Source organism: Sus scrofa, chromosome 9 (assembly GCF_000003025.6).
Source record: "Sus scrofa isolate TJ Tabasco breed Duroc chromosome 9, Sscrofa11.1, whole genome shotgun sequence".
Lineage (NCBI taxonomy): Eukaryota > Metazoa > Chordata > Mammalia > Artiodactyla > Suidae > Sus > Sus scrofa.
The window spans coordinates 35,718,821-35,742,149 of NC_010451.4; the positions used below are offsets into that span (position 1 = coordinate 35,718,821).

The 23,329-nt window shown below is 33.6% G+C and overlaps 1 protein-coding gene across 14 annotated transcripts in view; it reads left to right on the forward strand.

Annotated features, from left to right (window-relative positions):
- Positions 1-23,329, forward strand: part of GRIA4 (glutamate ionotropic receptor AMPA type subunit 4) — a 361,930-nt gene that overhangs the window by 276,761 nt on the left and 61,840 nt on the right. For 13 of the 14 annotated variants that reach the window (XR_002335616.1, XM_021062721.1, XM_003129821.5 and 10 more), the window contains 4 exons: positions 3,545-3,712; positions 4,974-5,078; positions 9,913-10,023; positions 17,786-17,992. Coding sequence is in view for 13 of the 14 variants with exons in the window: in XM_021062721.1 (XP_020918380.1) it covers positions 3,545-3,712; positions 4,974-5,078; positions 9,913-10,023; positions 17,786-17,992 (591 nt within the window). In the remaining variant the exon portion in view is untranslated. Of the gene's footprint in view, positions 1-3,544; positions 3,713-4,973; positions 5,079-9,912; positions 10,024-11,355; positions 12,538-17,785; positions 17,993-23,329 lie in introns of those variants that run through there. The other variant, XM_013979342.2, reaches the window with a different exon arrangement.

Below are 23,329 nucleotides of genomic sequence, written 5' to 3' on the forward strand. Positions count from 1 at the left end.
ATCAGTGTATGCAGAAACTCCCTTGCCCTTCTCCTCCTCATTATAAACTGTCATATTCCTTCCTCACATCTTTTGTTAGCCATTATGTATCAGCATTTTTACTGTAAACCATCTCTTTAAGTTCTTGTTACCCTTAAAAGTTTTGGTAGCTAGAATTATTCGAATTTCTGGGTAGTGTTTTATAGCTCCTTGTGACTGTTTTTCATTTCAGTGACAATTTGTAATAATATGTGTCCACTGTGGTCCTCCTGTCTGGACACATTGGTCCTTCCTTATCTTTTCTTTAGCCTCTCACACACTTTACTAGTTGATAATTTCCAACTAGACTTAGCTATATCATGGCTTTGGGCACTTTGTTTTATATATAAATACATATAATTTTCTCATCTTTCACAGCTCTCTTAGCATGGTATTCAGCACTCAGCAGGCATTTAATAAATATATGCAGTCATTTCTCATTATTCATGGCATTATAGTCTTTATACAGCTTTATAGTTGCCATGAATGAATACTGGACCCATACTCCTAGGGGAAATTACAAGGTTAGGTCACAACATTTTTGTCAATCAGTAACATATAACACATTGTTTTGTGTGTGTTTCTGTTTAAAGACATCTTAAGATGTTGTTGATTCATTGACATTGACATTGACATTGACATGCCAATAGCACTATAACTCATGCCTGAATGAAACTAATCTAACTAACATGTATTTTCTCCATAAGGCACATCACAGCCTTTTTGCACTGAGAAACACTACACAGCACTTTAGCACCACACTTTGAGACCATTTTAAGCAATGAAATCATCAGCAAAAAACACAAAACGGTGGAAAAACCTGGCACTAAATAGACCACAAAAAGGATATTTGTTTACAATAGCTGAAGCAAAAAGGCAGAGCATTGCCTTGCTTGACTGCAGCTGTGAACGTGCTTGTTAGGCAACTCAAGCTTTCTACCATGTCTGCAAATGATCTACTGCCAGGATTAATTTGAGGTCACATGTTTCAACCAAGATTTAAAGCACAATTTTTGATCTTGTCATTCCCCTGCCTTAAAAACAAAACAAAAACAAACAAAAAAAACTTTCAGAATAAAGGTCTTCCATACTAAAGACCTAAAAAGTCTTTCCATTTACATGTCCCTCTGCTACCTTTCTGGCCAGCCAAGTTGAACTGCCCTAAATTTTTACACTCCTTATCCTTCCCGATGTTCTTGCCTCCTCCACCTCAGCTGACCTCCACCTTCATCTCCACCTGCCCAAATCTAACCATCTTCCAAGCTTTTATCTTAAATTTCACTTTCTCTAATGGAGGCTTTTCTTACTCCTCCAGTAAATATTATCTCTTTCTCCCTTGTAACCCCCATAATATTTGATTGTGCAGTTCTCATCAAGGACTTAACATAATTATATCTGTAGTTACTGTTTCATGTCCATAAACTCCTTTGGGGCAGTAACAGTCTATTATGCCTCTTGTGGTCTTCACTATTCCTAGACAGTATCTAGAATATTTTTCAAAGGGTTCTCAAATATATGAAATTTTATCCTCACAATACCATGGAAAATAGTCATTACTTTGTTATTCAATTTTGTTCTGTTTTTTGTTTCATAACTGAAAAACGTACTGCACATTCCAAAAAAACTATTAGTAGCAGATTTCGAATTCACCTAGTTATTTCTTATCAAAACCTAGACTCTTGCCACTGCACTATGACTCTGTCAAACTCTGCCTCTTTTTATTTACAAACATTGATAAACGTAACTCATCCCACCCTTCTAATCACTGGTTAAAGCAGTAAATCGCTCTAGCTCAAGACTTAGTTTTACTCTCTTAATATATATTAAGCATATATTTAATAAGAATTTCTAGGTACCATCTAGAAAGAGATGTGTGCCCATAAGTATGATTTCTTTGACTTTAGCACAATAATATATGTGGAAAAGAATGGAAACCCTTTAAAGGTAAAACCAGTGTAAACCACTGCTTCTTACCATCTTTCAGCTCTATGACCTGTCAAAGGCCTTTGCCACTCAGGCTGAATGTCTGCTTTCCTCTGCTTTCCTCTATATGATATCTGTTCTTTTTTCCAAGTTTACTCGTTTCATATTAAAATGAACTTTTTAAAATACAGCAAGTGCTTTTGCTTTCTGGTATCATCTCTTCTCAGTTTTTTTCTCTCTTGATCCTAAAAATACTAGCATTGCATTTTTTCTCTTCTTTGTGTCTTTGACCAGTTTACTTTATCCCCTGTTTTTATTTTCTTGCTATCCAAAAAGATGATTTGATGGCTTTATCTACTCAATGTAGTATTGATTGGTCCAGGCAGGGGAGGAGGTATATCCATGTTTGAATTAGTACCTTGGTTAAGTACCTTAATTTCCTTCTACCATCCCGTTCCAATTGTAAGGGTACATCCTTATCCTTAAGCCTATTTTGTCATATCCTTGAAAAATATATAGCAAGGCTTTTAATTTATATGTTACACATAAATCTTACTAATCAAGATATAATATGATTCTCTACCACTGAAAGGTTTGTTGTTAGAATTTATATTCTTTATCTTATCCATGTTTTAGTCCTTCTCTTCCGTGGAGTACTGACCGATATGCTCAACAGTTGTACTGCCTAAGTTTACCTTCTATAATTCAAATTTCAAATGATTTTTCTTAATTTATAAGCAGCAAATTAAGGAGATCATTTTTCATATTCCATAGCACAAAACTATAGGCTTAGGATGTGTTCGTTATATGGAATTGACCATATGGAATTCCTGAAAGAGGTAATATAGTTTCTTTGCCATGATTGGCAGTTGATGTTTCAAGAAAATTGTGCTGTATTTTCCATGCATTTAGGAATTCTCTAATCAAACTCTACAATATTTCCTGTTATTTTTATTTTCAGCTTAAGCAAATCATGTTTTCTTCTCTGTTTTTCCTCATTGCCTCTCCAAACCTTAATAATCTTTTCCTGAGAGCTTTTTTTTCTCAAAGAGAAGCATGAGGAGAGCATCAAAAAGCAGATGGTCTACACTCCCCCCCCCCTTTTTTTTTTTTTTTGTCTTTTTGCCGTTTCTTGGGCCGCTCCCGCGGCATATGGAGGTTCCCAGGCTAGGGGTCGAATCGGAGCTGTTGCCGCCAGCCTAACCACAGCCACAGCAATGCCAGATCTGAGCTGCATCTTCAGCCTACACCATTGCTCACGGCAACGCCGGATCCTTAACCCACTGAGCAAGGCCAGGGATCAAACCCGCAACCTCATGGTTCCTAGTCGGATTCGTTAACCTCTGAGCCACAACGGGAACTCCTACACTTCTCCACTTTGCTCTTAGGTTAGAGTGGAAACTCAGAAAAATGACCTAACCTTTATGTGCACACTCAACAGGCATAAGCATAACATATTCATTCTGGTTTAGCACAGTGACTGGTGCATACACATTTGTTAAATAAGTAGACTCTTTAATACGTAACCCACAGAGCCTCCAGACTATTCCTAGTGATGGATAAGAATTTAACATTACCATTATAATCACTTTCATTTTGTTAGTACACATCTGCTCTGACTTACGATGGCGTCCTTGTGATGGCTGAAACGTTTCGAAATCTTAGAAGACAGAAAATTGATATTTCCAGGAGAGGAAATGCTGGGGATTGTCTGGCAAATCCTGCTGCTCCATGGGGTCAGGGGATTGACATGGAGAGGACGCTCAAACAGGTAACTCACAATTTTATTTAAGTTCAGTTTATTTCATAGTCATTTTTAAATGGAACATTCAAGAAAAAATAATCTGAGGATAAATATATATAACAACTGTCATTTTAATAGATTGATCCATTATTATTTCTGAGACATTTCTAAGTAGATAATACTGGATAGAAGAGTGGAGTTTATATTTTGTGTGGATGTTTAGTCAGGATAAGCTAAGTTATGCCACAGTAATAAACAACCTCATGTCTCAGTGGCTTAAAACAACAAAAAAGAGTATTTCTTACTCATGCACACACTAGATTAGTAGGGGCACTCTGCTTATTATGATCACATAGGAAGCCAAGCTGACAGACAGAGCAGCTTCCATGATGAATGAGGCAAAAAGAAGGAGTTGTAGGGAGGTTTCTAATTGTCAGTTAAATATTCTGGCCCAGTAGTGACAGTCATCACATCTGTTTACAACTCATTTATCAAGAAAGAAAGAAAGAAAGAGAGAAAGAGAGAGAAAGAAAGAGAGAGAGAGAGAATCACATCGACCTAGCTAATCAAAAGGAGTCCAAGAAGTACAAGCTTACCTTGGGCCCAGAATGAGGAAGAACTAGAAATATTTTGCAAACACTCTTAATCTATTTAATCTACTGACTACCTCAGTAGATCTTTAAATTACCTTATAATCTTGGATTAAGTATTTGTTTATTTTAGTCTTTTATAGTTATACTAACACTTTTTCAAATGAATAATATAATAGGTGCGTATTTTTAATATTACATTTAAAAGTTCTGAAATGCCATAGTAGAAGAAAATTGGGAATAGAGTACACTTGAATATTTTCAAAAATATGTTTATTCTTCTGAACTTCTCATATCTTAATATTAGCAAGGAGAAATATGATCTGGTGTGGCTCTCAGGGCAATTTAATCTATTTTGTGGATATATAGATAAAACTGAAAAGTAACTATAAAACAAACCATATTTCCTTTCCTATAAACAATATTTCAATATTGCAGAAGTATTCTGTTCATTACAGTGGAAACTTCATAATAAAAAAACAAAACGTGTTCATCTTCCAAGTATATAGCAGAATTGCTTATGTATTATTTTGACATTCCTCTTTCAGATTCTGTCCCTATAGCTCAAATACCCCATGGTCTTTTAGTGAGTTTATAGTTCTACTTCAGTGTGTAATCATGAGCCTAAGAGATAAAGTCAAGATTTCTCTAAGTAAAATGATAAATGATTACATGTGGATTTGTTTTTTCATTAATAGGTTCAGATTCAAGGGCTCACAGGAAATGTTCAGTTTGACCACTATGGACGTAGAGTCAATTACACAATGGATGTGTTTGAGCTAAAGAGCACAGGACCTAGAAAGGTGAGCCATTCTTGAACTATCTTCTTAGTTTGCATTTGACATTTTTAAAGACTAATAGGTGAAAGGTAGTTGGATAGTCTACATTTTTCAAGGTAATAGAGTGACCACTGAACAGAGGGAGAGCTAGGGGCTCTGCAGAAGTCAAAAATCTAGGTATAAATTATAGTTGGGCCCTCTGTATATGTGGTTTCTCCATATCCATAGGTTTGCATTTGAGGATTCAACCAACCACAGATCGTATATTATATAGTATTAACTATTGAAAAGAATCCTTGTTTAAGTGGACCCAAACAGTTGAAACCCTTGTTGACCCTAAAGGGTCAACCACACAATTAATATTTTCTTGATAACTCATGCAGAAATAAATTCTTGTATTACATGATTGATATTTAATGATGTACAAAAGCTGAAATGAACTAATTTATACACTGTTTATATCCTCTATCCAAAATAGGAGCAATTTTTTTAAAGGCTTACCAAAAAGAATCTCACAAAGCCTGTATGAGAAAAAACTCTGTCAACAAACAGCTAACAACAAGAAAGAAGGCCCATTTTTTTATGATTTTTATTTTTTCCGTTATGGTTGATTTACAGTGTTCTGTCAATTTCTACTGTGCAGCAAAGTGACCCAGTCATACATATATATTTGTATCTATATATGATATATATAGATATATACATATATTTATATATGTATTAATATATATAATTATATGTATATTTTCTCACACTATCCTCCATCATGTTCCATCACAAGTAACTGGATATAGTCCCCTGTGCTATACAGCAGGATCTCATTGTTTATCCACTCCAAATGCAATAGTTTGCATTTATTAACCCCAAATTCCGAGTCCACCCCACTCCCTCCCTCTCCTTTTCCCCCTCCCCCTCCCCCTAAGCAACCACAAGTCTTTTCTCCAAGTGCATAAGTTCCTTTTCTGTGGAAAGTTCATTTGTGCTGTATATTAGATTCCAGATATAAGTGATATCATATGGTATTTGTCTCTCTCTTCCTGACTTACTTCACTTAGTATGAGAGTCTCTAGTTCTATCCATGTTTCTGCAAATGGCATTATTTTGTTCTTTTTTTATGACTGAGTAGTGTTCCATTGTGTATACATACCACATCAGAAATCCTTCTACTAGCTATGGAGCAGACAGATTATTCCTTAGGCCCCTAAAAACATTGGCTAACTGGTGACCATCCTGCCACAAACCAGACCCTGCACAATTAGCCATTTAAGCAGAACCTTTCTAAAATGCACAGGACAATTCCATATTTCACAAAACAGGAAGTACAAAAAGTAAAATGATAGCTCTATAAAAAAGAATAACGGAAAAAGGAAGCAGGCAGTAACTAGTGGTAACAGCAAGTGAGTTATTTATATCACTGAATCTTTTCATGGCCTACAGAACCAGGATGGTAAAAAAAAATAATAAAATAAAATAAGGTGTTTTTTTTTTTAAGGATAGAGTTAAAGAGTAAGTTGAGAAAGTGATGAACAGTACTTCTTCACACTCAGCTGACGTCTAAGACTCTTAAAAGAAATATGAAGTGTTAAATGGTGTAGACTCATCTATCTTTATTTTTTGTGCCAACAATCAACTTGGGCATTCTGTCAGGAATATTAAACTTTAAAATGAGCTACTGTGAGAAACACTATGCTGGTGAGAGACTCGACAACATGTCTGAAAAGTGAGCAATCATTTTTGTAAATTGAAGACTTGCCAGTCAAGGAGCCATCTTTGAAAATAGATCGGAGAGTTAACCCATCAGTTTGCCTTCAGTAACAGGAAAACTGAGTGAGTCTCATTAAGCAGAAGCCATAAAGCTCTTTCTGAAGTCTCAGTTCCTAAGTATGGTGCAATCTTCTTGCCATTCCAGTGATGTCACAGGAATGGTGTAAAACCAGACTTGAATGGTTTTAGGAATTCTTAATTGTAAAAATGATACTTATTGAGATCAGACACAATAAAGGGAAACCGATGTGCATTTAAACATTCAATCCTACAAAAATCTAAAAGTAAGTTACAGTTTTCTCATTTTATAGAGGAGAAAATAAGGCTCAGAAAAAATAAGTAACCTGCGCAGTGATGTTCAACTATAAAGGGAACTAGGATGAAGACCAAGGCACATCTAGCTTCAAAGTTACTCTCTTTTAACTGCTACAAAATATCAGCCCTGGGGCCCATAAGTATTCCTTAGGGTTGGTATGAGAATTAAGCCACATTTTTCAGAACAAGTCCGATCAAGTCATCTCTCCCAGGAACCAACTTTGAGTAGAGAAGGGATTCCTCACAACCCCTGAATCTCTACTCAATCCCTACATTGCAGACAAAATCCATCATAAATACAGAGATGTAGACTCATACATTATATTATGTTTACATTTACAATTCACCTTTTGGAATCCCAAGAAGACAACTATTTCCCTGACATTTCCTGCCAGTTTAGCACATTAAATCCATTTTTGCTAGAGTATTACAAAACTGTTTTTCAGCCAATTCCTGTCTCTAGGAAAAAAAGTGCCTAGTTTCCTTAAATGAGATCTGATTAAATGAGATCAGGCATGGGAAGAGTCCTTAGTAAATTGTAAAATGTTGTGAAAAATTTGAGAAAAACTCTCTCACATGAAGTTCTAGGAACAAACTTTAATACTCCTTTCTTTAAGTCTTACTTCCCAATTAGTTAATGGTCCACACAAGATCTGTTAATTGGTTCCAGATCACAAACCATAGCTTCTTTTTCATCAGAATTACAAGTTTACATAGGGCAAATAAATATAGCTGGGTAAAATTCTGCTTATTATTTTAATTTACCAGCACTTCTAAATCATTTATCTATACGGAGTAGTAGGCATGAACCCACAGGTTGTTCTTAAAAGGAAAATGTCAAGATCTTGTCAACATTTGAAGACTCTCTGGAATGTGTCCCAAATATGTAGTTTTTCTGTTGTGGAAACTCATCAATTAAAAAAAAATTTCCTTTCCCAGAGAATGTACTGCTGATATCTGGAAGGTGGCTGCATCTTCACAAAGTACTAAACAATTAAACCTATTTTTGTGTCTTATAACTGTCATGTGAAAAGGAGAATAAACAGGAAGCAACTGACATATTTTTAGAATTATTTTTAAGTACTTGTAGGAATTGAGGAGAGGGTAGGTCTCAAAGGCAGACTTGTTTTTTAATTAAATTTTTCACTGAATTATTACATAAATGTTAGCCACAAGTAAATGCATATAGGCAATTAAAAATAATTGCCGAATTGATTGTATAGTCATAATTTTGGATCAGATAAATCAGTACAGCAAGCCATATTAATGAAAATTCTTTTTATCTATTCTGTAATTATATATGCAGTGTTTGTGAATAACAGTATCTTTTCTGACATCTTAATGCTTACTTTATTTGAATATGATTACAAACACTAACAAGACAGTTAAAAACTTGGAGGAAGCAAGAGAGACTTTCAAAACCTATTGGAACAAGTAGTGAATACAGACCAGTGTGCAATTACATGTATTTTATTGAAGATATGAGTTTTATCCACTGCATCCAGAAATTTAATAAAGTTTGGCAAGCATTAAGTGAACACCCATTTTTTGGGAGGTTATGTAGCAAAGTATATATACTTGTAACCGTACCTTCCTTTATGTTTGCTATTGTATAAACTTTAAGATGCATATATTTTCTTTAAAAAGCATTGAGTATAGTGTCTGTCAGAGAGCAAGCAGTCAAGAAGTGATGGAGTTCCCGTGGTGGCTCAGTGGTTAACGAATCCGACTAGGAACCATGAGGTTGTGGGTTCAGTCCCTGCCCTTGCTCAGTGGGTTAAGGATCCGGCGTTGCCGTGAGCTGTGGTGTAGGTTGCAGATGCGGCTTGGATCCCGCGCTGCTGTGGCTCTGGCATAGGCCGGCAGCTACAGCTCCGATTAGACCCCTAGCCTGGGAACCTCCATATGCTGCAGGAGCAGCCCAAGAAATAACAAAAAGACAAAAAAACAAACAAACAAACAAACAAAAACAAAAAAAGAAGTGATAGCCATTACTTACGTACTTAATGGTCTGCCTGATAAAAAGAACTCTGAATTTCCTTTAGGACCTCATTATAGTTTGCTACTTTGTAAAGTGCTTAACTAATCCCTTAATATATTTTATGGAAAGGAGATTTTTCCATGTCTAAATGAGAAGTAATATAAGGATTTAAAAATGAAAATACAAATTTGAAATTTTCAAAACTGAAAATTAAATATTTTAATATAAATATATTTAATATTTTAAATTAAATATATTTATTTTAATATTAAATATTAAACATTTCATTTAATGTTATAGTTTAACATTAAATATAAATATTAATGATTTATGTTATATTTAATTTTTAAATATTAAATATAATGATTATATTAAATAATCATTAAGCTTTCTGTACACGTGCCTTTTGTAAATCTGGCTATTCTGTTTACCATAAATCCTATAACATTATTAACAAAATCTGTAAATTAATTATAGAAGGTGCCAGTTAATTTCACTACAAGAGATCAACACAAAATAGTATTCCATCTGTATCTACATTCCTTTTTGAACCCACTCATTCCCAATGTCTTGGTTACTCCATGCCTGCAGATTGTAAAGTTGCCAAATGTATAACCAGGCAGTATTATTAACATCAGTAAAACAGGCCCATCATCAATTAAGAAAACTTCCAAACACATTTTTGTGTGTTTTATATATTTGCTTTGTTTCCTTACTTATGAATACTGATGTTGTTCCAATAAGAACTAGAGAAAACTCTTCTAAAATATGTTTTCAAGAATGTTCTCTATTTGGCAGGTTGGTTACTGGAATGATATGGATAAATTAGTCTTGATTCAAGATGTACCCACTCTTGGCAATGACACAGCAGCTATTGAGAACAGAACGGTTGTTGTGACCACTATTATGGTAAGTTTTGGTCTGTGTTTTATGATGTTCCGTTTTGTCCACAGGCAGTTTTAATTCCCCAGCTATGGTGAACAGGGAGGATGAAAGCTGCATCTTAGTGGTGGTGGCCTGGGTGTTCTAACCCACAAAAGTCTGCTGAGGCTTTGAATTAAGTTTGTCCTGAACTTAGTACAATTAGTACGTGTATTTGTATTATCTTCTGTTGCATTGTTATTCTTGGAAAAGTGCTCAGATGTGAAAAATAAAAAACTCTCTAGTTGGAAATGCATGAATGCAAGATTCCAAACAACAAAAGAATGGACATGAAAAAGACCAACAACTAATCACATAAAAATATCCAGTGATAAACACTGTATAATTGTTGTTATAATGTTTTTAAAACATCAATGTAATAAGAGTTAACAGTGTTTAAAATTATAATTTTCAGATAATTTAAACATGTGATAATGATTTTCATTGTCTGTTTATAATAATAGTGGAGATATGAATGAATATGAAGATTTTAATGAGCATGTTTTTTACAACTGAATGATTTAGAAATAAATTTTGTTTAGTATTTATTTTTAATGCAAAAAGGGGTTTTTATACCGATTATTTTTCTCATTGACCATGACAAATATATGGTAAAATATATTGGCATTCTCCTAGGAAATAAGAAAAATATGATCTTCATTCACTCACATTATAAAATGAAAAATACTTTAAATTTTAAGGCTGCTATTTCAAAGAGATTCTCATGAAATTATCTTTTAAATAATATAATGTCTCATACACTTTTCTAAATTCAAACATGCTTTTTAGAGTCAATGCTAGTCAAAGGAGATCAACAATCGGTGACCTTGTCTATCTAATTTAAAGTTCTATATCCTCAGTTCTCTGTCCGGTTAGGCAGAACTTATTTTTAACTATTTATGAAGCTGTTGCTCTAAATAAAGCGGGCGTATTTTATGTAACTTAGTTTTTAGCTTATGTAATTTTAATTTTAGGTTTTTATTAATGTTGAGTTATTTCCAAAATTTTGACATGGAGGTCAAATCATGAAAATGCCAGAGAGAAGCTTTCATATGTTGCAGTTAATTTTATCTGTGTTACATCACCAGCTAGCAATTTAATGTTAATCTGCCAAGCCTTAATTGGAAGTTTATGATTTTAGAATGCAAACCAACCCACAGCAGTTTTTGTGTAAGAATGCAAAATTCTAACTTTGTGTAATAGTTGCATGGGACTTAAATATATGTGTGTGTGTGTGTGTGTATATATATATAAATATATACTCCTAAAAAAGACACAGTAATGGAAAGTCATACTTCAGTACAGTCCTCCTCTTTTCAGCCTCTGATGAAGAATCCTATTTTAAGGAATTGATCAAGAAAGAAATGAGCTCCAAGCTGTTCGACCATTCCTAACTAAGGCTCAAGTCTTGTTCTCCTGTGTAGTAGATTTAAGTTAAATTTTCATGTGGGATTCTTCTTGGATGACCAACTCTGGACTACCATAAAAAAAATTTTTTTAAGTTCTGTGACTTTCCTGAGATAATAGAACAAAAGAAGAATTAATACTCATCTTTTTCGAGAAAATAGAGGTTGAAAAATAATGATTTGACAATTCTTGATATATCAGTTCCCAAATCTGGAAATGGGGTCACTGTATGTAAATGTTGGAATTACATCATTTTTAATTCCAAGCATAGATTTTCTAAAAGTAAACGTCTATAAATTTGTGTGCTTCTTTTCTGAATACACACAGTTGTTTAAAATTTTTTGAAATTTTGCCTGTTCTGTGAGAAATAGTGTTTTAATGTGCACTATAGATATAATGTAATAATTCCTTCCATTCTTGTTATTAAAGGGACTAGCGATATAATTCTTAAAACCAAAATATTAAATTAATTTTGCAAGCATGGCTAGTTTTTAGGAAGCATGCTGTCAAAAAATGAGTAAAATTGATTGAAAACCCAATTGTTTCCTATGTGTGAAGACTATTCTGTAAAGTTATCTGTTGTTTGACAGTGATATCACCAATATTTTCACTATCAAAATAATATAATGCTAGTATCTGTCTTCTGTATAAAAATGTAATCTCCATATAAAAAATACCTCTGCACTTTGCAGCTTCAATAATTCAAAAGAAAATGCTAGACTCCTTTTGCTAAAAATGTTCCTTGTGTTTGCTTTAGCTGAAAATGACATCCTAGTATCTATGACATCTCCATCATCTCATTCAACTTGAAAGAAATATTATTCCTTGTAGATGAATGTATAATAATCCCTCAAATTCAGTTGAAAACTTCCAACAAAGATGGCATTGGTTAGACCTTAAAATATGTGTGAGATCAATATCTAGATACAGAAGAAAGCTGGGAGTGTTTTGGCGGTGGAAATCATTCATTTTGATCGAAATTGATCTGGCATTGCTATTCTCCCATTTGTCTTTCCTTTGTGTATGTTGTTATTTATATGTTGATACACTGTAATGATATATGGCATTGTTAAATAAAGTTGATTGAGAAATTCATTTATTCATTCATAAATATTTATTAAGCGTCTGCTATGTGCTATGCACAGTTACAATCTCGGGGATGTGTTAGTGAACAAAAACAGACAAAAATCCTGCACTCAGTAAACTTTCTAGTGAGAGAAAGCAGACAAGAAGCATAATAAATAAGCATAGTAAATATCATTGTTTTTGGTTTTGGTTTTGGTTTTTATTTTTAGGGCCGAGCATGTGGCATATGGAGGTTCCCCGGCTAGGGGTCAAACAGCTCGTGGCAACGCCAGATCTTTAACCTACTGAGTGAGACCAGGGATCGAACCTGCATCCTCATGGATCCTAGTCAGATTCATTTCCACTGAGTCATGATGGGAATTCTAATTCTTCAATAAGATATGGCTTTAGTTTTTTGTATTGCTGAAATCTATTTGTTCTTATAACAGTGTTTTATACATGTGATCTTCATTTTAATGACTAATTTATTCTTCCTAAATACAGTCATACTGTATATAACTTAGCTAAATCTAAGTAAAAGTAAAAATTTACACCAGCATCACATGAGAATCATGACTACAAAGTTGAAAGGTCTGAAGTTTTAGATTCAGATACTCATCATTTTTTTTCCTTTAATTTGAGTGACAAAAATTTTATTAAATTTTTAAAATTTATGAGACTATAACCATACTGATTTAACTTTTTACTTTCAAAATAAACAAGGAAGCCAAATCTTCCTAAGGAAGCCAAATCTATGCCATGTGGTTTGAATAAATGTAGCAATTGAGGGAAAGGTGGTTTGTAGTAGACATTGTGGAGAGAGAGAGTAGTGTTTTCCTCTCTGACCTTACTACTGTCCTTGGCTGTATCTCTGGAAAAGGAGAGATGATGCAATTGCAATTATATTTGCTCCAAGCCCATTTCCCCCCAAACATTTGCTACTGAAGATAAATGATGCTTATGATGGTGTTTCTTACCATCTTATGAACATAATGATTCTTTTGGAAGTTTTTCTATAAAAATCCAAATTTATTCATTGTAGTGTCAGAATTATGTTATAAGCCTTAAAGCAATTTTACTTATAGCACTTAATCTTACTAGGAATACCTTTCATAGTTTTTATGAGTTGCCTGATATTTTATCTTCTCCATGTAAAATTTTATAAATGCAGTATACATAGATGCATGTGCATATATAATATATACATCACATTTGTATATGTATGTATACATATATACAGAAAATATAGATATTTTTATTTTCTTCCTTGTATCAAATATTAATTTCCCCCATCATATACCTTCCTCCAAAGAGATTTTAACTCAATGTCTTTAAATAAGTTATTTTTAATCAGCTGAAAACTATGCAGCCATTAGATTTATTCATTTTTTCTGAATTAAATAATAACATTCTAATGTCCACTTTTAAGAATTTTACCCATGGGATGAATTATCTACCTTAAGATTCTTCAGAGAAAAGCAAATATCCACATAGCAAGTAACTTCCGTTGATACTACTGATTTTAACTGTTTTCAAATAGTAATTTTAATGATTATATTTTTGATGTTTAGAAAATCTTAAAACCTTCCTAAAATTACCTTATCTATTTCAAGTTTCACTTTGCTAAATACGAATAAAGCAAACAAAAATTTTCTCAATAGGAAATTGATACTCCATTAATTAAAAATCATCTAAAGTCATTTATACAAATATTTTCATAGGCAAACCCTAATGTAGCAGCTTTAGACAGAGGTTGATTTTTTTCTTAAAATAGCAGAGTGGATGTAGAACACTATCCACTATGGAAATTGTAGTAATAAACTCATAATCACTAAGAAGTAATGCGTTTCAAGTAACTTCTAAGGAATTATTGTCCCACGGAGCACAGTAGTTGATAACAAAGATGGTAGGTTATACTCTTTCATTTTTATTCACAATTAAATACTTGGGGCTCCATAAGCTTGCTTATCAAAGATGGCCCACAAATACCACTTAATGCTTGGCTAGAAGTCATACTGAAAAGATTTGGTACTTTCTTTCACCTATAGTAGCCCCAAATCTTTGTATTGAATCTCCTCAAGTGTGCAGCGTATGAAGGGCTCCTTCTGGACAAATTGTCAGATTAGGGATGGGGCAAATGAAGAGGCTGGTAGCGGGTAGAGGATTTGCTGCTAATTTGGATTTCCCACAGGAAAGAAAAGGAAAATGAGACACACTCAAAGAAATTGGGAAGAGTTTAGGAACTCTGAGAGCTTTTGTTCAAGAAAAGCCTGGCTATTCTCTCCCTTTATTCTTCCAGCTTCCTGAATGTAATCGTCTTATTTCTCTTATCTTTTATGCACCACTCTTCTCAATCTCAGTAATTATGCATTGCCCTTGGTTGTGCAAAAAGCCCAGCTAGATTTCTGATCAATATCTTCAGTAAACTGAAGGTTTCTATAGCCTTTGTTGATATGTCTATCAGAAAAACAAAGACCTGATGGGCCCCTGCTATCCAGAAAAGGAAATTGAAAAAAATCAAAGAAGACTCTAAATAAACGTGTGTTTATATACACATATGCCTGTTTCAAAAGACATGATCTGGCACTTGTTATATTTACTTTTCCTCTGAAGTCCCGAATAGGAGGTTCTAATTATAATTACTTTGCAGTGATATTACTATTTAGGAAGCACTGATTGACCAGAAAATCTTTATATTCATTGAGTACCAGACACTATGAAGAAGTAAGGAAAGGTTTTGTCTACATTTTTTACTTAAGATTTCATATAGATAATTTCATTCACTAAAATACAGAAATTCATTTCTTTAATCTTGTCTCATCTCTTGTTAAATCATATGAAATCTCAAATAGTTGCACATATTCTGACAGATGCAACAATAACTTCAAAAATGTTCAGATATTTCAAAATATAGGTTCAACTCCCACTTCTAGCTCTGTGAAATTGAACAGTTTGTTGAACCTCTCTGAGCTTAAATTTTCAATCTGCAAATGGGAAATGCTACTTCAAAATGGCAGTGTGAAAAGTAAATAACATGGTACAATTAAAAAACTTAAAATTGCACCTGACATAGTTAACACTAAATAAGTAAGAGCTAATATTATTTTTCATTACAATATTTTATCATTGTCTGTCATCACTCTTAGTCATTTACCCTTATTACAAAGAATTTAATCTTAAACATAAGAGGACAAGGTGCACATTTCATTTATTTTTGTAACACTAGTTTTTGCTTAAATGTTTGAGTGAATAATAAAAATTCAGTTTTAACGAAGCAAATTGTTCACTATGTAATGTAGAGAGGATTTTTGCAAATTATATAATACTATTTAGAGAAACTTCTGTACACAAGCTACCATGGTAACATACGTATTTGAGGGCTAAAATTCACATATTCAGATATTTCAGGCTCTTGAGAACTTATCAACCTTAGTACCAAATGTGAACCTTAGTGATACTCCTTTTGAAAACCTCTCAAGTTTATTATACTAACAGCCATTTCAATTAGAAATGGGTGATGTGCAAATGTGTGATTCTTGCTTTTTTGCATATTCTGCCATAATCTAATTAGCTATGGCAAAAAGAGAAAACGAAAGGATTAGCTCACTTTAACTATTAGTATTCTATAGCATATCTTAGAAATTAATAATATTTTGCAACAAATCACCAATTTTTTAACTACACTTATAATTTGCAAAATGGTTTATGTTTCAAGAATGTTTTCTACACACTAATAATTTTTATCTATCTAAAGAGAAAATTAGCTGCCTTTATTTTGTAGGTGGAGAAATATTCCTGACCCAAGTCCAGTGTTAAAATATTCATCAAATTCAAAGAAGAAGTGAAAGACTTCTGGGTTACTTGGCCATATCTACCTAAGGCAGGATTTAATAAAATGATATAAGGGCCAATCTGTACAACTGTCCACAATGGAGGTATTTAGGATCTCTCTATGAGAAAATCATATATTATGTAATTTATAATTTTGTTACATTTTTAGAAGTAGTTTCTACTTTTACAAAGTATCTAAAAACAAAAATCAGAATTAGTGTAGACTGCCATATAATGCAAAGTAAATTACCTTCTAATCCAGAGTTTTCAGAGCAAGTTCAACTTTTCCAATTACAGATTTACTGGGAGAAAAGATTCATATGAAAATTGCCAAATGAATGTCACAGTACAGTTTTATAAATAAATAACTTCAATGTTGTTGACAAAAACTGCTTGTCTGCAAATGACTAAAATGTCTAAAGTGTAACCAGGAGTTCGATGTGTACTGCGTGTTCAACAGGTCTATCTTTTAGTTGATGGCTTTAGGTTTTATTTATAAAATCAAGTGCTTTCTTGCTAACCTGTCTTTTTAGTTTCACAAACTTTAAATGGTTTGGTTTAGAGGTGAGTGTGTGTGTGTGTGAGTGTGTGTGTGTGTTGTGTGTCTGTGTGTGAACTGAAAACCGTTCAGTAATTATTAACCGCTAGTAATCTTTTTCATTTCATAAGGATTTTGACAGTAATTCTTCGGCCTATTTTGTCTTGCTTCAAAAACTAATTGGGAATATCACTTGAAGTGTGTTTGTCACAGTTGGGGGAAAATTTGTAGCTTCCATTGAGAACATGTTTTATAATAGGATAAAATTCATGTGGCACAACCCTAATTAAAACCAAAATATAGGACAATTTTAGGAAAGCCAATTTAGTGTAAACCAGCATATAAAATTTTTAAAACTATTAAGTCACTTCTTCATGAACTTGCTAATGCCTGCTCTGAGAAAGGCATCTTGCTAAATGCTAGAGAGCAAAGAAAAATGATCTAGCTCTTTTCCTAGAGGAAGTCTCAGTTGAAGGTAGCTAAACAAGGTGCAGAATATGGAGACCTGAGACCTCAAATTAGTCTTTTATCTCATGAAGCTGACTAAATAGACTTCAGCTTTATTAGATATGTTGAAAATAGTAACTTCATTGCTCTAGATGGTAATCTATGCTTCTCTAGTCAATTATTAATATGTATTTTCCTATCACAGTCACAATGCTAGATATGTAATAATCACTCAATAGAAAATTATTTTAAAGATTTCAGTTTTATTATGCAAAGTAAAGCAACTTAGTATACTTCTAAACATATTTATATTCATCTGTTTTATTATCGATTTCTTGCCACACAAAATCAATGTATATACTAATTGCAAATATAATCATTTTGTTAAATACTGTAAACTTGCCTAAAAGTTTTTGCATGTTTTATAATCTCTCCTTTACAGTTCTACTTCTCTCATTATAGGAATCCCCATATGTTATGTACAAGAAAAATCATGAAATGTTTGAAGGAAATGACAAGTATGAAGGATACTGTGTAGATTTGGCATCTGAAATTGCAAAACATATTGGTATCAAGTATAAAATTGCCATTGTCCCTGATGGAAAATATGGAGCAAGGGATGCAGACACAAAAATCTGGAATGGGATGGTAGGAGAACTTGTTTATGGGGTAAGCAAATCAATATTGAAGAATTTACTTACATAAACCTGAAACTTTTTTTCACTTGGCCACATAACTTTTAAATGTTTATTGCTGTTTTTAAATTTGCAGTTAATTTCAAAGAAGCATGTATGATGTTCAGATGTTTCTCTATTTTATAATAAGGCAATTCCCAAGCAATGAGAGACACCTAAAACCTGATAACTTCAAAAAAACAAAAATTCAGAATATGATGTCTATTAAAAAAAAAAACACTGACTTCAATATCTATGATAATTATTCTCTTAATTAAGCTTGATGCTGCTGTACCATAGGTATGTTGTTTTGAGAACTGTAAAATAAATCCATTAGTAGTCTGATACTTGATAATTGTAGGCGCAGATTTCCTCAACAGCATAAAGTTGGACCTTATTTTAGCTAGTTATTTGTATTCCTTTTGGTTGTATTTACTGGTAAATATTTTTTAAGTATTTGGTGAAACTGTCACAAAACTACTTTAGCACCTATTAAAGTATTCACCAGGGGTTCCCATCATGGCTGAGTGGTTAATGAAAATGACTAGCATCCATGAGGACACAGGTTCGATCCCTGGCCTTGCTCAGTGGGTTAAGGATCTGGCATTGCCATGAGCTATGGTGTAGGTAGCAGACCCAGCTTGGATCCTGCGTTGCTGTGTATAGGCCTGCAGCAACAGCTCCGATTTGACCCCTAGCCGGAGAACCTCCATATGCTGCAGGTGCAGCACTAAAAAGACAAAAAAAAAAAAAAAAAAGTATTCACCAATAATGTGAGGTTCTTACAATTTTGAACACAGTAAATTTAAACTTTACACAGTGACATTATTTTTCCCTACATGGTAAAACAAAAAGCTAGAGTTTAATCTATAGTGGGTCTCACATGAAAGCATGCAATGCCCTTCCCTTAAGTTCACCAGATCTTGAGTGTACATATTCATAGCCAAGGGCAAATTCAATGTAGACATTCCTGCCTGAACATAAACAAGATCAGTCTCTTCAGCTACCACTGCAGTGTTAAAATCAAGTCAGCAGTTATCAAATGCTAGTAAAAGTATATTTCTAAAGTCCAAAAACCAAACCTCACAAAAAGCTGCATTTATCAAGTAACCAAAAAAAGTCACATACACTCGAAATTTGTTCTGAAATTTCCTGTAAACCAATTCATAATTTCACTAATTTCATAGTAATTAATTTCTGATTAATTCTCATCAGATCCCTTTGACATAAAGAATTACACAAGTCCTCTTTCCCCAGAAAATAATAAAAATGATAAATTTAGAACATAACTGAAGTTTATAGAGGGCCTCACTTTCCAAGCCAGAACTTCAGCTCAATAGTTTTGTGATTCTGCATCCTGCTTTTCTTACCAGGAACAATGAAATAATATCCATACAGGCCAGTCCAGTAGCTATACCTCAGCAGCAAGAGGAAATGGTTTGGCATTAAAGAGCAATCAGTTAGTTTTATATTCATTTGAAAGGACTGCTGACTAGTAAGATGCCCTAAATGAGGAAACCAGTTTGCAATTTTAAAAGAGAAAAAAATAGTTTCCCATAGGGTAAATATCAGTAGTTCGATAATGTGAGCTATAAGCTTCAAAGAAAAAAAGAGTTCCTAATACTGAATTCTTTGGTGATATTTTAAACTTTTGATGCAATAAGCAGATTTTAAATTTGGACATCAACCTAGTTGTTAGAGTTGCAGTAATTCATTTCCTTCAGAAAACACTATTGAGTTTTTCACCTCCTGAGCTCATACTTGGATTACCAATTAATTATGGACAGGACAACTAACCTGAGTTACTTTCTAAGAAATTTGATACATATCTCTCCTCTGGAGTTCTTACCCATTTGGCAGCCTGGCTCACCCTTTGCAAGGGCTCTGACCACGTTTTATTGGGAGATACTATTTAAAAAATGAAAGCAAGTGATATGAAGAGAGTGGTATAATTAACAACAAAAAATTGTATCAGTGATACATGTTTCACAGGCACAGAAAGTCCTACGTCAGGCAGTTCTCAGAGAAAGAAGATAATACGGTGGTTATTCATACTTACTGTATTCATTCATCAGCCAATTCTTTCATCTGTAAGGATTTACATACCCTGATCTCTGCCACTTGAATTGTCCACTTTTTTCCCGAAAGGAATCTTTTGCCATGTCTCATACACTTTCCGTAGGCTTGGTACTTTTCATTCTGGTATCTGCAAAATCTTCACTTGTTTCTCAACTATTTTCTTTCTTATTGCTAATACCTACATGAATTCCCAGTTTGCAGGACTCTAACTAAAACTCTATTCTCTTCTACTGGATAAGGCCACCAAAATGATTAACTTTGAATCCATTATTTTGTTTTACTTTATTCTTTGCAAACTTTTTTACTGTAACTGTTAGGACTAGGTTATCTGTGAAACACTTATATGTGGTCTCAGCCCACCACCAGCTGGTTCCCCCAAAGCTCAAAAATCCCCTTACAGTCTCAGGTCCTTTCTGCCTGTCACACTTACCTACTGCAGCAAGTTGCATTGCATGATCTTCAGTGATACACTGCTCCAGGGCCGTCTCCTGAGCTCTGTGTGTATATTTTAATCCAAGGATTTTTTTCTTAAGGCAAGTTCCATGGCCTGCCAACACCAGAATTACTTGTGATGTGTGTTAAAATGCTGGCTCATGAGCCTCACTCCAGAGGGCCAAATATTATCAAGCTCTTACAGGATAATTTCACACAATTCAACGTCATGAAATTGTGTGGTAATGAGGTAACGAGAGGTAACGAAACAGGCAAACACAACATCGCCAATGTTAGGGAAAACTCAGATGTATCCTCTGTTCACTGGCTTCTTTCAGATCACACATTTCAGAATTTCCAGTGTGTCCACATTGAACATTGCTGTCACCACTGCCATCTAATATTTGCTTTCCAGTGCCTCTAGTTTTATGGGCTGGAAACCCTTCTATGTCTCTTCATGTTCCTCTACTCTTAGGCTTTTACTTTCATTAGCAGCAGCTTGTATAAATTTCAGAAGATACTACACAGAACAGTGTAGTAGGTGAAAGGATAGTTAAAATCAGTGAAAGAATATATTATTCATTTATTCCTGTTGGATAACAGGACAACTACTTGGAAATTAACAGTTTTGTAATACATTATCATGCAATATGCTTAAATAAATTATAGAGGGATATAGGTACTAGGATAAAATATACATGATTGAGATTGATCAGAGAAGGGTTTTTCTAAGCATGAAAACAAAGAGAACTCAAAAAGATAATCTCATATGGCTACGACAAAATTTTAAATCATACATATTGCAATAAAGTACCATAAACAAAACAGTTGATGACTAGGGATAATATTTAAAACATATAAGGATAATAATATTTTAATATATTTTAAAATTATTGTAAATTAGTAAGTATAAAATGAATACCCCATATGGAAAATAGGGGTAGATTATAGCAAGTATTACATAAAAGGAGTAAAAGTGACTATTTGTTTTACAAAAAAAAAAAATTCTAATCAATACAATTAGATTAGCAAATTGGTGAAGATAAATGAGAGGATGCACAGAGGAGTATCCAAGGGTCAAAGCCAAATACTTTTATTTATTATTGGTGTAATATTTGCATGACCTTTCTGGAGAAAAGTTATGCAGAACATGTTACAATTTGGACCAGCAATCTTTTCCTAAGAATGTATTTTAAATAATACAGCTGGAGTTCCCGTCGTGGCGCAGTGGTTAACGAATCCGACTAGGAACCATGAGGTTGCGGGTTCGATCCCTGCCCTTGCTCAGTGGGTTAACGATCCGGCATTGCCGTGAGCTGTGGTGTAGGTTGCAGACGCGGCTCGGATCCCGCGTTGCTGTGGCTCTGGCGTAGGCCGGTGGCTACAGCTCCAATTCAACCCCTAGCCTGGGAACCTCCATATGCCGTGGGAGCAGCCCAAGAAATAGCAACAACAACAACAACAACAAAAAAAAAAAGACAAATAAATAAATAAATAAATAAACAGAGGTTGTAAAAAATATATAAAATAAATAAATAAATAAATAAATAATACAGCTATGTGTGAGGATTTGTTATCAAAGATGTTCACATTTTTTATATAAATTGTGCAAAACTGGAAACAATCTAAATATCCCCAATAATAAATTGAATAAATGTTGATACTTTAACATGATAAAATATTTGCAGTGATTAAAACATTTTTATTATATATGTTGAAAATAAAATTAGCTCATCATAGACTCTTGAGAAAAGGAATTATAAAATATAGTGTTCTATAATATGCTGTCTTAAAATAAAAATCGTATTCAGAAAACAATGTCTAGCAGGGCATATATAAAGAAAACAATAAAAGTAGGTGAAAGAAATGGAGATAACTTAATTTTCTGGTTCTGTTTTTATATACTAATTTTTATAGAGCTACTTCATATATCACTGTATAATGAAACTATACAAATAATCATCATCATCGGGAAATAATAACCTTTCAGCATGATTCTGGCTTTTGTACATGTGTGCATTTATGCTGTGAACTAAGTTTATTCCCACGTGAAGTCATATGCAGTAAATTCTCAGTTACCCAAGAGATAACATGACGGCCAGTGTACATTCTCCACGCACCCCTCCAGTTACCTTTGTATTAAACTGCTGGCTACTATATGAAACTAGAGGCCTGAGGATGATTAGGGTGAAGGTAAGAGCAGTAGCCACTATGTAAGAACATTTGTGTCTGTGTTTCAGATCCCATTTTAATGCCAAATATTTTCTTTTTTAAAAAAAGTAATCAAAAAACCCTTTTTCATTTGTAGATCATGTAACAAGTTAGTTTTTTCACCACAGATTATTTCATTTGATTTTAGAGATGGCATGATTTAATGGAATAAGCACAAGCTCAAATTGCAGAGGTGCCATAATGTGGAAAACTCATTTGAGTCTCAGTTTCATCAACTCTAAAACAATGATAAACATAGATTGTTATGAAGGTTAAAATGAGAGGCCATTTAAAATATTTAAATAAGCACAGACACCTAAGCCCTCGGTAAATGGTTACTATCATTTTATTACTATTTATTTAATAGAGAATCACAATAATACAATGAGGTAAACAGGAAAGAAAATGTCTTGATTTTAGAGATATGGAAACACGCTCAGAAAAATTGCTCAAAATCACAGAATGAATATGGAAGCTGGTATCTTATTAATAATAATATCTGAGAATTAAAGCCACTGTTTCCCAAACTCTTTTTTAAAAATTGAAAGTAAAAAAAAAACAGGGTATGTGAATGGGGAGAAATGAATGCCAATTTCCAGATTTTTGTGTG